This window comes from Tamandua tetradactyla, chromosome 6 (genome assembly GCF_023851605.1).
Source record: "Tamandua tetradactyla isolate mTamTet1 chromosome 6, mTamTet1.pri, whole genome shotgun sequence".
In the NCBI taxonomy this organism is placed as follows: domain Eukaryota; kingdom Metazoa; phylum Chordata; class Mammalia; order Pilosa; family Myrmecophagidae; genus Tamandua; species Tamandua tetradactyla.
The window spans coordinates 43,615,985-43,629,568 of NC_135332.1; the positions used below are offsets into that span (position 1 = coordinate 43,615,985).

At 35.5% G+C, this 13,584-nt stretch overlaps 1 protein-coding gene across 2 annotated transcripts in view; it reads left to right on the plus strand.

Moving 5' to 3' along the window:
- USP32 (ubiquitin specific peptidase 32) overlaps positions 1-13,584 on the plus strand; it is a 332,680-nt gene that overhangs the window by 282,782 nt on the left and 36,314 nt on the right. For both annotated transcript variants that reach the window (XM_077165036.1, XM_077165035.1), the window contains exons 23-27: positions 195-369; positions 1,706-1,857; positions 3,468-3,579; positions 5,196-5,407; positions 11,779-11,963. In XM_077165036.1, the coding sequence (XP_077021151.1) occupies positions 195-369; positions 1,706-1,857; positions 3,468-3,579; positions 5,196-5,407; positions 11,779-11,963 (836 nt within the window). The remainder of the gene's footprint in view (positions 1-194; positions 370-1,705; positions 1,858-3,467; positions 3,580-5,195; positions 5,408-11,778; positions 11,964-13,584) is intronic.

The window sequence follows — 13,584 nt, forward strand, 5'->3', positions numbered from 1 at the left end:
ATCTCAGTAGACAATACGTTTTCAATTACATCTCTGAATTGTAAATTTGTAGACAGAAAACTTTTGGATTTTAAATGGTGACAAAGGATTATGTTCTTGTCACATAAATCCAACCATTTTCTGGCTTTATGTAGAAATGCTTACCTTTCGAATTTTAGAGGAGAAAAAAGTTCTCTAATCTTTTTCCTTGCTAGGCTTGGGACAACCATCTGAGAAGGAATAGATCAATTGTTGTGGATTTGTTCCATGGGCAATTAAGATCCCAAGTCAAATGTAAGACATGTGGACATATAAGTGTCCGATTTGACCCTTTCAATTTTTTGTCTTTGCCACTGCCAATGGACAGTTATATGCACTTAGAAATTACAGGTGAGTCACAAATTTCTGAAAATTTGACTCCTTTCATTGTCCTTTCCTCTTACTCAGGCAGCCTGAATTTTTTTTATTGTGAAAAATAACATATATTCCAAAAAAGCAATACATTTCAAAGCATACCGCAACAATTAGTTGTAGAACAGATTTCAGAGTTTGGTGTGGGTTATAATTCTACAATTTTAGGTTTTTTCCTTCTATCTACTCCAAGACACTGGAAACTAAAAGAAATATCAGTATAGTAATTCAGTAGTCCTATTCGTTTGTTAAGTCCTATCTCCTGTTATAACTCCACCTTCTCCTTTGACCTTTCTCCCAATCTTTAGGAATGTTAGGGCTATGCCCATTCTAACATTTTCATGTTGGAAGGGACTGATAATAATATGGGCTAGGGGGATGGAACTAGTTGATGTTCTGGAGAGATTGGCCCCTCTGGGTTTCAGGACTTATCTGGCCTAAGAATCCATCTGGACATTGTAGGTTTCTGGAAAGTAATCACAGTACACGGAACCTTTGTAGAAACTCAGATAAAGTTCTAGGATTTCTTTAGGTTGGTGGGAATGGTTTTGCTTGGGGTTTGGCAAACCATAATAAATAGCAATATCTAGCAAGCAGCCTGAATTTTTTTTAAATATAGTCATTTATTTACAGAATCTGTATATAAAGATCAGTAGTCAACATGTAATAATCTAGCAGTCTAGTTTCAGGCATGATTTGAGGTTTGAAAGATTTGGGATATTCAAGCCTCTGAATGCAAAAATGTGTAATCAAGGCTCAACAGAAGAGAACTGATAGTTTAATGTAAGAGCTAACTCTGCTTTTCTACAATACAGAGTGTTCAGGGAATCATCAGGCTTTAATACCTAAAGAGAAACTCCTAACTCCAAAGGTGTCTAGACATATATTTCAGAGTGTTCCTGAGATTTTAGAACATGGACCCGTTTTTGTGCCCACTGAATTTTCTTTTAGTTCAAACATGCTAGAAACTCTCTTAAAAACCTTGCAAAGGGGAATAGAAGTCTTGGATTCGATTCTTGGCCTATGCACCTTTCAAAAAAAAAAAATTCAACAAATGGTTCTGCAATAACAGAATAGTCACCATACAACATACAAAAAAAAAGAAAAAGAATAAAAACCTTGCAAAGTCACTCATGCTTCAAAAAATATTGATTCCACTCATTAGCTATAAATCATCTATTAGAGCATTTTATGTGTAAAATAAAAATTCTAGGCTGAAATGTTTACTATTTGCAAGTCAGATATGTGTATTTACAGTGCAAGGCTTTTGGTGAAACCTGACTTTTACTAATAGAAGCTCTTTTCTCTTTACTAGTTATTAAATTAGATGGTACTACCCCTGTACGCTATGGACTAAGATTGAATATGGATGAAAAGTACACAGGTTTGAAAAAACAGCTCAGTGATCTCTGTGGACTTAAATCAGAACAAATCCTTCTTGCAGAAGTACATGGTTCCAACATAAAGGTAATATTAATTACTTTCTCTAGGAAACCCTTGATTTTCATCCTTCAAAATTCAGTTTTCTCAATTCTTAAAATATTAGTAGAATTAATTATGTTAAATGACCAGGAGCCTTAAAAATACCACAAAACTAAACAACAAAAAAATCTTTATCATGTTTTTTCCAACCCAGAAATTTAAGAGGATTCTCTATATGTATAATAAAGTATTATCTGATGGTAATATTTTTAAAGAAGGAAAATATTTAAGCCCAAGGCTATTGATACAAAGTGATTTAGTTGTGTCATTCAAGTAGAGTTTACTTGGATGTTGCTGCTATACTTGGCAGCTATTCTGTAGCACCACTGCCACTAGAATTTGCCCTAGGCTAAAGTATTTTATATATTTAGGAATGAGTGTCGTGTTTGCAAGCTCTCAGAATACTATATACCAGAACTGAAACAGCTTTTAAAAATGGGAATTTAATAAGTTACAAGTTTACAGTTTTAAGGAAGTGAGAAAGTGTCCAAATTAAGGCACCAACAAGAGATTACCTTCACTCAAGAAAGGCCAGTAGGTCAGAAACACCTCTGTCAGCTAGGAAGCATGTGGTTGGCATCTGCTTGTCCCTTGCTCCTGGGTTCCATTACTTTCAGCCTCTGTTCCTGTGGGGGTTCCCCACTTGGCTTCTCTGGGGCTGGCTTTCATCTCTTGGCTTCCGTTGGCTCTCTCCAGGTTCTGGCTTGCTTAACATCTCATGGTCTACTGGGCTCCAAGCATTTCCATACGTCCATGTCTCTGGTCTCTGAAGCAACTGTTCTCCAAGCATCTACTCCCCTCTGTGTTGCCTCTGAGGGCTTCTGTGATTTCTGACTCTCTCCAAAATGTTTCCTTTTTTAAAGGATTCCAGTAAACTAATCAAGAACCACCTGGAATGGGTGGAGTCACATCTCCATCTAATCGAAAAGTCACATCCACAATTGGGCATGCACATATTAGAGATAATCTGATCTAAAGTTTCCAACGTACAGTATTGGATCAGAATTAAAACATGGCTTTTCTAGGGTACATAATACTTTCAAACCAGCTCATGTGTTTTTAAGTATTTATTTATTTATGAATATTTATCTATACTTGGACCTTGAGCACACAAAGAAATCAGAGATTAAAGACAAATTGACAAAAATTACTTCTTCCTGCCTACCAGCAAGGGACACAAACGATCTAATAAATATACTGACTACCATAAATTGAGTTCCTACCATTGTTTATATTCATCCCTGGGTCTTCTGAACAAATTCCCACCTTCCTGACATTTTCTTCATAAGAAATGCATAGGCAAGATTGCTCTAAGAATTTTGGGTTTAGATCCTCAAAACAGACAGTAAAACTTAAGTGAATTAAATCAACATCCTTCCTTACTGTAGGAAGGGATAAAGGGTTGTCTTTGGTAATGAAGTTAGTTTTCAGTTATTTTATCGAGGATTTTTGTCTTTTAGTTGAGAAAAAATATTCATCTTGTTCATTTTACAGATGAAAGCAGCTAAGACATTTACTTTAAATGCATTAGAGAGATGATTTTTCTGTTTTATCTGAAACATCTTCCCTTTTTCATCTTGCTTCTTTTTGTATAGAACTTCCCTCAGGACAACCAGAAAGTACGACTCTCAGTGAGTGGATTTCTATGTGCATTTGAAATTCCTATCCCTGGATCTCCAATTTCAGCTTCAAGTCCAATACAGACAGGTAAGATAGAACTAGAACTCTTTTCATAATCTCAGCTTTAAATATTGGTCTAACGATTGTCAGCCTTTTTGTATTAGAGCAAAAGAATCTTGTTGCTGGAAGGAAACTTTAGTGATCATTTGGCTCATATTCCTTATTTTATAGTTGAGGAACCAAACAAAAATCCAGAGAAATTATGTGACTAAGTTAGATAAATAGCTAATCTTTCTACTTTAATTCAGATCTGTTTTAACTCTTTTATCTAATACTAACACGCCAGCACATGGTTTGAAGGGAATAAAGTATGAGAAAACATAAACAATTATAGCCAAAAAAGAATCTGTTTATCAAAAATAGCATGTGATTTAATATGGAAATTGAGTGAGCCTTTTGGCTATTGATAGCACATTATATTTTCCTCTTTATAATGCTTATGATTAGGTTCATTTTCCAATTATGAAGTGCTTCATAGAGAAGAGTCACCAGAGAGTGAATCCTCTAAGTCTTGTAGAGGCTTTTCTCACTAGGACTTAGTAGGTAGCACTGATGGGGTGGGGGCTGGTGGTTTGTTGAGTGATTTAATGTTGCTTTTTGTATATAGAAGCACTATCCAATAGAACTTTCCACAATAATTGAAGTGTTCTGTAATTTATTCTGTCCAAAACTATAGCCCTGAGCTATTGAGCACTTGAAATGTGGCTAGTAGAATGAAGAAATGAATTTTTAATTTAATTTAATTTCAACTTAAAAAGAAATATCTGGGGCAGGGGGGAGGGACAAGGAGACATCCTCCAGCACTTCTTGAATTAGGTATGATATGTGTTAATACTTCTTAAATGCTTTGTTGCCTTTTCAGAGCCCAATATGTCTGGCTCTGTTTGATTATGGATATGTCTGCCCAGTTTGATTTTTTTTTATTTTAAGCAGTTGATGTATATAATGAAAGTATCTTTTTTATGGAGTAATTGTTATTTTTTATTATCTTGAATACACATGGTTCAAAATTAAAACAACTAAAAAGTATAAAATAAAGTCTCCTTTCCACCCATCTCCATCTAGCCCATTTCTCACCACCCCGTAACCACGTTTTTTGTGTATGTATCTTTTCAGTGTTTCTTTATGTGAATGCAAGCAAATCTAAATGCTCTTTTTATCCTTCTCAAACTAAAAGTAGCATACTGTGAACACTGCTCAGCACTTTGCTTCTTATTTCATTTAATGCAATATCTTGATCTTTCCATATTTATACTTTTTTTTAAAACAAGAAACATCTGGCTAGAAGTTACCGTATTGGATAGAGAAGGTTTAGAGGAATGGAGAAAAGCCAAAAGAAAATAAGTGGCAGAACTGTTTGTTTGCCACAGCATAGTGTTGATATGGACTTCTGCAAAAATCCAACTTGGCAGTTTCTAGCAAGTACTCTTGCTTTGTCATTTAGTTAGTATGAATTATGGAGGTAAAGCCTAAAATTAAAATCTTCCAATCAATCTAGAATTCTCATTTGAATTACAATTTCTGCTTGTTCTGTATTAAAGGGACTACACTAGCAATAGTCTGGGTCCCCAGGATACCTGAAAAAGGAGCAAAAATGAAGGTACCACAAGTATATGATGCTGTACATATCTTTGAATTTGTAGATTTCTCCTCTTCCCCATCTACAAATGGAATGTTCACTCTAACCACCAATGGGGACCTGCCCCGTCAGATATTCATCCCCAATGGAATGCCAAACACTGTTGTGCCATGTGGAACTGAGAAGAACTTTACAAATGGAATGGTGAATGGTCATATGCCATCTCTTCCTGACAACCCCTTTATAGGCTACATCATTGCTGTCCACCGAAAAATGGTTCGTTAAATGTTTAAAAAGTTACTGCTGTGCTTGCCAATCTCATTTGTGAGACGTAGTCATTTTTTGTCTTTACAACATCTTCACTGAACATACTTTACGTTTGCATATGCTAATGTAAGTGATTACCACCAAGATTTACTATTTCACATGATGGCATATGTGTGAAATAATGCTCCTCATACTGAGGCAGCCGATAGTGGTGCATCTGAGTATTACTTTCTTTAGAAAGATTATTTCTCCTATATGATCATGTAGGCATTGTTTATTATTTTCTCTGCCATATAAATGTGAATGCCCTTGGAGAAGGTACTTTTTTTGAAGGACACAAGAATGTTCTTGGGGAGGCCAGCTGTGTATAGTTCCTCCCTTGGTAGACTAATATATGGCTATTGCATTAAAGGTTGACTCTTTGATGAAAACAAAGGAAGGTCTGAAAAACTGTGATCAGTGGATAATTGTTAAAGAAGTAAACATCATATATAGTAGTTACTTGATAGAGTACAAAGACACTGAGCTAGAATTGTTTTAATTCTTAGTTCTGCTATTAGAGGGCTAATTGAGCTCTTTGGGCCTCTGTCCTGATTTATAAAATGAAAGACTAGAGCTGCTGGATAATTTCCAAGAGCCATTAGTCACCTCTACCTCTGTTCAAAAATTTACTCCAGTTTTCTAATTTGCAAGGAACACCAGGTTATAACTTTCAGTGGTGATTAAAACATAAGTAAAAATCAGAATATAACTAAAGCAGTTTAACCTGACATTTCAGAAGACCCCAAGCTTGTCTCTCTCATATCTTTTTCGTCTTCAGGTTTTCTTTATCCTTCTCTTCAGTCTTTATTTCTCATTTTCTGTCTTACTTTCTTTGTGGGTCTCCTTTTTTATTTTTTTTCCCATCTTATTTATTATGTTTATTGGATAAAATGTAGTTGTTCCCTGCTCATTTAAAAACACAGTTGAACGGAGTTTAGTGAGAATGCTGCATACAAGGTCAATATACAAAAATCAAGTATATTTAGTTTTATATAATAGCTATATATATTTAGTTGTATATATATATATAGCATTATATATATATATAAAATATAGCAAGAGAAAAGCAAATTTGTTAAAAGAGTGCTGAATTAGTTTTCTAGGGCTGCTATAACAAATAATTACAAACTCTAGTGGTCTAAAACAAGTTTATTCTGTCACAGTTTTGGAGGCCAGAAATCCAAAATCAAGATGTCATAGGGCCATCGTCCCTTCAAATGCTCCAGAGGGAGAATCCTTCCCTGCCTATTCAACTTCTGGCAACCCCAAGCATTTCTTGGCTCATGACTGCATAATTCTACACTTCTTCCTTCATCTTCATATGGCCCTCTTCTCCTTCTCCCTCTGCTTTTTTTTTTTTTACATGGGTGGGCTCCGTGAATTGAACCTGGGTTTCTGACACAGCAGGTGAGAATTCTGCCATTGAGCCACCATTGCACCAACCTGCTTTTCTTTTCAAAACACATTTGTCCTTGGATTGGGACCCAACTGGATATCCAGGATGACCTCATCTTGAGATCCTTATTTTTAATTACATCTGTAGAGACCCTTGTTCCAAATAAGGTCATATGCATAAGTTCTGAAGGTTAGGATGTGGGTGTATTTTTTTGGAGGACACCATTCAGCCCAGTACAGATGCCACTTATCACAGTATCAAAAAAAGGAATATAAGCCTGAGAAATGATAAGCAAAGCATCTATACAAAAACATAATATTAATAGAAATTAAAGAAGATTCAACTCTTTAAAAGAATTGTATTAGTTAGGGTTCTCTAGAGAAACAGAATCAACAGGGAACATTCACAAGTATAAAATTTGTGAATGTGTCTCACGTGATGGTGGGAATGCAGAGTCCAAAATCCACAGGGCAGACTGTGATTCCATTGGAGGATCTGATTCCAATGGAGGATCTGGATGAACTCCACAGGAGAGGCTCGCCAGCCGAAGCAGGAAGAGAGCCTGTCTCTTCTGAGTCCTCCTTAAAAGGCTTCCAGTGATTAGATTAAGCATCACTCATTGCAGAAGACACTCCCCTTGGCTGATGACAAATGGAATCAGCTGTGGGTGCAGCTGACGTGATCATGATTTAAATCTATGAAATGTCCTCATTGCAACAGACAGGCACTTGCCCAACCAGACAAACAGGTAATGCCACTTGGCCAAGTTGACACATGAACCTGACCATGACAAGAATAAACCATGTTTATGGATTAGAAGACTCAATATTTTAAAACTTTCAGTTCTCCACAATCTAATCTACAGATTCAGTGTACAATTCCAATAAAAATGCCAACTGTGTATGCATATATACGTATGTATGTATATGTAACTGGATAAGCTGATTCTAATATGTGGAAATACAAGGCACTAAGGATAACCAAGACATTCTTGAAGAAGAACAAGGCATGAGAAATTGATCTACCAAATATTAAGATTTATTTAATAAAGCTTTGATATTTAAAGCAGTGTGATGTGGCTCAGCAGGCAGAGTTCTTGCCTGCCATGCCAGAGATCTGGGTTCGATTTCTGGTGCTTGCCCATGCAAAAAAAAAACAATGTGATGTTGGTGCAAACATAGACAAAAAGAACATGGAGAGAATAGAGATCCCAAAAACAGATCCCCACATATGTGTATATCTGATTTATAAGAAATATGATATTGCAGAGCAATGAGAGAAAATTAGTTTTCAACAGTAAATGGTGCTGGGAAAATTGGATATCCATATGAAGCTTGATACCTACCTCTCACCACATAAAAATAAATTTCAGGTGGATTATAAAACTAAAATGTGAAAAGCAAAACAATTTCTATAAACCTTTAACTGCTCTAAAAAATAAAGTTTATTAAGTAAATAAATGCATAAATAAACCAGCCCCTGGAAGATGATAAATGCAAATATATTCATTAGGAGAGATTGCTTAAATAGGAAACAGAGAGTACTAATCATAAAGGAAAAGACTAATGAATTGAACTTTGTTTAGATTAAGAGCCTTAGTTTCAGCAAAGACACCATTAAGAGAGTGAAAAGGCAAGCCCCAGAGGAGATTTTTGCAGCTCATATACAACAAAAAGAGCTCAATCCAGAAAATGTAAAGAACTCCTTTAAGTCATCAAGAAAAAAAAAAGCAAATGAACGAAAAATAGTCAAGATACTTGTATAGGCACTTTACAAAAAGGATATGAAAAAATGAAAAAATCATCAACTTAACTAGTAATCAAGTAAATGCAAATTAATCACTACCCACCCACCAGAATAGCTAAAATTAGACAGAGTGGTAGTGTTGGTAAAAGTAATAGAATAGGAAATCTCACTTGCAGCTAATAAGACTGCCAATTGATACGGCTACTTTGGAAAATAGTTTTCTGGTTAAAGATGCTACTCCTAGGTATCCACCCAACAGTTGCATGTACCAGGAGATATATTCAAGAATGTTCACAGCAGCATTAGCCATAATAGCCCAAAACTGAAAACACAAATGTTCATTAATGGGAGAAAGGATAAGGAACTTGTAATACATTCATACAACAGAATATTATGCAACAATGAAAATAAAAGAATTTATAGTTATACCCAGCGTAAGTGAATCTCATAATCATAATGTTGGGAGAAAAGCCAGACATGAAAAAATAAGAATTATATGATTGTTATAGAAATTCAAAAACTGGGAAAATGAGACTGTTTATTTATATATACATAGGATATAAAACTATAAAAAACAAGGAAATTATTACCACAGAAGTTGGGAAAGCAGTTACTTTTGGGAGGAAGGGAGAATTGGTAATCTGAGGAAGCAAGAGGGAGGCTATTGGAGTTCTGGCAATATTCAGTTTCTTGACCTGAGTAGTGATTACACAGTTATTTGTTTTGTGATAACTCTTTGAAATGTACTGGGGTTTTTTTTCGCTCTGGATTAATAGCCCTTTACATAAAATGAGTCTCTGACCATGTGGACAGTGTTCTATGGATCATGTTCTAGACAGGATTGTATAAGTGAACCAGCTAGAGAACTAAGTGATATATCTGTTACTTGGAATTGTCTTTAAGCACAGCTCAAATTGGTCTCATCAGCTAACATACTTGAGTAATTCATGCATTTCCCCATTTCTTCTTTACCAAGCATTATCAAATTGTTTTTAAGCACTCAAATATGTTTTTCAGTCCGTCTTTGAAAACAGCTCTCATCAATTATCTATTATGTTTATTAACTATTATATTGCATATAAAGTGCTTGTCAAATACTAAAGCATTATATTCAGGATTTTATTATTATGACCCATAAAGCCATATTACCAGCTCTGAATTTTCACCTTTTAGGCAATCCCCTATTTCTAGTTTCCTCCATGATCTAGCCAGTTGCTTTTAAGAATGCCTAATGTGCTTAATATTGATTTTACCATCTGTCACAATCAACTTCCTTTCCCCAAGAATAGCAACACTATTCTTCCATCCTAAAGTAGAGGTGGCGATGGTCTTAGAGATTTGTTTTCCTTTTCTTCTAAAACCTCATATTCATTATGTCATTATGTCATTATGCCCTTTGATTTCTACTTTCAAAATACTACTTGAATTCATTATTTCTTCTTTATTTTCATTCAGACCCTTTTAATCTGAATTACTTTGAAAGTAGTTTATTTTCTCCTTTCTCCCTTCTGCAGATTACTAAGAGGAGTAAGGAAAGGCAACATAGGCAAGAATATTCAGAGAGGTAAAGGGAGAAATAAGAAAACAATGTAGTGACACAGCCCCTAAATGAAGAGTCAATTTCAAGACAGAAAAAAGTTGTTAATTGGATCAGAAAAGTAGAAAAGAATGAAAACTGAAAAAAAGTTTGACAGTGTAAGCAAGTAAAGAAATTAAGGCAAGAACTTGGCACAGTTAGGTCAGATTTTTCAGGTGAGGAAAAAAATCATTAGGAGAGGACTGAGGGAAAATTCCTGGTGCAGTAGAACTGAGAACATCATCCTGTGAGGAACTGAGCAGGAATAGAGACCCCAGGGCACCAAGAGAAATTTCTTCAAGAGGGTAAAAATTGTGTGCATTGAAAAAAGAGACGCAATAAGGAGAACAGAAAAGAGAGGCATTGCTTAAATTATCTCATCTAACCATGAAGACACAATAGGGCAGATAATAGTCTGATTTTACTTACATGAAATAACTAAAATATGCAAATTCATAAAGACAGTAGATTTCACAGTACTGGGGCTGGTCGGGTGGGATGGGGATGGAGAGAATGCTTAGTAGAGGCAGAATTTCTGTTTGGTTGATGGAAAAGTTTTGGTAATGGATAGTGATGGAAGCACAATGTTATGAATATAATACCACTGAATTGTATACTTGAAAGTAATTAAAATAGAAATTTTGTGTTATATATCTGTGACCATAATAATTTTTCTTTTAATTAGAAGTCACCTGCTGAGAGTTGGAATTTAAGGAGAGTTTAAGGAGAAAAGAACTAATCTAAGTTTTAGATTAAAAAGAATAGTTGTGCTGAACTGTCTTCTAATAATACTGAACATGGAAATGGGTTCTTAGAATTTAGCTGAGCATAAATGAATAATGGTAAAATAAAATGCTTAAGAATCTGAAATAAAGAAGGGTCTTTAGAAATTAGCCACTGACAAGTAAGTTTATAAATTGTTGATTTAGCTTTTCTAATTACTACATAATACCAAATTTCTTAAATAATTATCCAAGTGTTCAGTACCTTTTAGAACAATCCTGAACCCCCACCAACCATTCTAAGCTATATCTTTATATTAAGGAATGTCATAAAAATCTCCTTAATATATTCAAAGCATACTTAAAAGAAAAAAAGACTGAAACCTGTTAGCTTTTAGGAAGGTGTATAGTTGTTAGTGAATTTAAATAACTGAGTTTCACAATTCCCCAAAAGTTTGGAAATTTCTGCTCTAACAACTCTCAACAGCTAACTCTTAGGAAATTACATTTGAGGGAATTTTTTAATTTATTGGCATACATTCTGGAAAAATTATTTTATGTATCCAAAAGTCTTGAACTATGCAACTGTTACTAGTTTTTACATGTGATTCATTGTATGTAGGACATGTTTATTAGAGAAAATCATTTTTTGAAAATATTAAATGCTGAAAACTAAGATCTGATACACTGGCAACAATTCTAAAATTGGCACTATCTCAACCTTTCAATGACTCTGCTTTAAATAACCATTCTTTTCATACTAATAAAGATGGTCCTGTATATACAGTGTGGTAGTGACTAATTTGAAAATGTTAATGATGCTTATTATTGGCAGTCTTAGAAGGGAGGATTCAGAGGCCTCTCCTCAACTCGCTTTTCTCTTTGTTTGCATATATAGATGAGAACAGAACTGTATTTTCTGTCATCTCAGAAGAATCGCCCCAGCCTCTTTGGAATGCCACTGATTGTTCCATGTACTATGCATACCCGGAAGAAAGACCTATATGATGCCGTTTGGATTCAAGTATCTCGATTAGCCAGCCCACTCCCACCTCAGGAAGCTAGTAACCATGCTCAGGATTGGTAAGTTCAGAGGATTGGCTAGACCTTTTTGGTTTCCAAACTCTAGGAGGATAATAATTTGTATGGGTTCTACATGATTACAGGACCTATTCCCCATCCAGTTATTCTTCTTTGAAGAATGTCCTGAAAGCATATAGTTCACTCATTTAGTTTGATATTTTGAGTAGGAGAGACAACAACTTCCTTTAGTCACTTAGACGTTCTGATATCCAGTAATCCTTCCATGCTCTAATCTCTTGCATAAACCCTTCCTACTAATGCTTCAAGTAATGTCCTGTCTTGTTATTGAAAAAGTAGAGAATGTGAATTTGCCTGGAAATTTGTATCATCAGAGTTCTCTGAAATTCAGAATGGGAGTGACAGTGTGCAACTCTGTATATGAACTCTAAAAATTCTCATGCCATAACAAATGATTTAGTTGGATTATTTCCATATTGTGCCATTTTAACATAAAATAATTTCATAAGTCTGGGTAAAGAAAATGAACATCCACTGTGTTCTTTTGATTCCTCCACCACTGTTTTATTGAATTAGTAGACATATTTATTTTGTACAATTGTTGGGGTATGTGACAATTGTTATGGTATGGGGTTTTTGATAATTAGAATAAAGCTTAAGGTAAATAGATCTTTTTTTTTAACTTTTTTATTCTACAGTATAACATATCTACAAAGCAAAGAAAGAAAAAAGCAATAGTTTTCAAAGTACTCTTCAACAATTACTTATAAGATAGATCCCAGAGTTTGTCATGGGCTATGGTACCATCCTCTCAGATTTTTCCTTCTAGCTGCTCCAGAATATTGGAGGGTAGAAGGAATAAATATTTTTTTGTCATCACAATCGACTTTGTTTTTCTTTTTTTGTGAAAAATAACATTGTTCTAGTTTGCTAGCTACCGGAATGCAACACACCAAGACGGATTGGCTTTTAATAAAAGGGGATTTATTTTGTTGGTTCTTCAGAGGAAAGGCAGCTAACTTTCCACTGAGGTTCTTTCTTACGTGGAAGGCACAAGATGGTCTCTGCTGGTCTTCTCTCCAGGCCCCTGGGTTCCAACAACTTTCCCCAGGGTGACTTCTTCCTGCATCTCCAAAGGCCTGGGCCGAGCTGCTAGTGCTGAGATGAGGAATGCTGAGCTGCTTAGGCTGTGCTACATTGCGTTCTCTCATTTAAGCACCAGCCAATTAAGTCATTGCAGCAGACACGCCTCCTAGTTGACTGCAGGTGTAATTAGCAACAGATGAGGTTCACTTACCGTTGGCTTATGTCCGCAGCAACAAGACTAGGTATGCTCACTTGGTCAAGTTGACAACTGAATCTAACTAACACATGTCCACCCCTTGTCAACTTTGCAACTTCAAGCATCACCTTAAACAGATGCAAAAAATTCTGTTCTTGCTGTGGACCTGTGAATCTCAAAACAAGTTGTCTGGTGCCAAGATGCAAAGGAGGATATTCACAGGATATAGATTGTCATTTCCATAGGGAGAAATTGGAAGAAACACCGATGTAAAACCTGCAGGGCAAGCGCCGTGGGATCTCAAAGTCTGAAAGTCATTTATCCTTCAGCTTTAGAAAGTGGCAGTCCCACCCCTTCCAAGGGCCTATGCAGTGGCCCGCC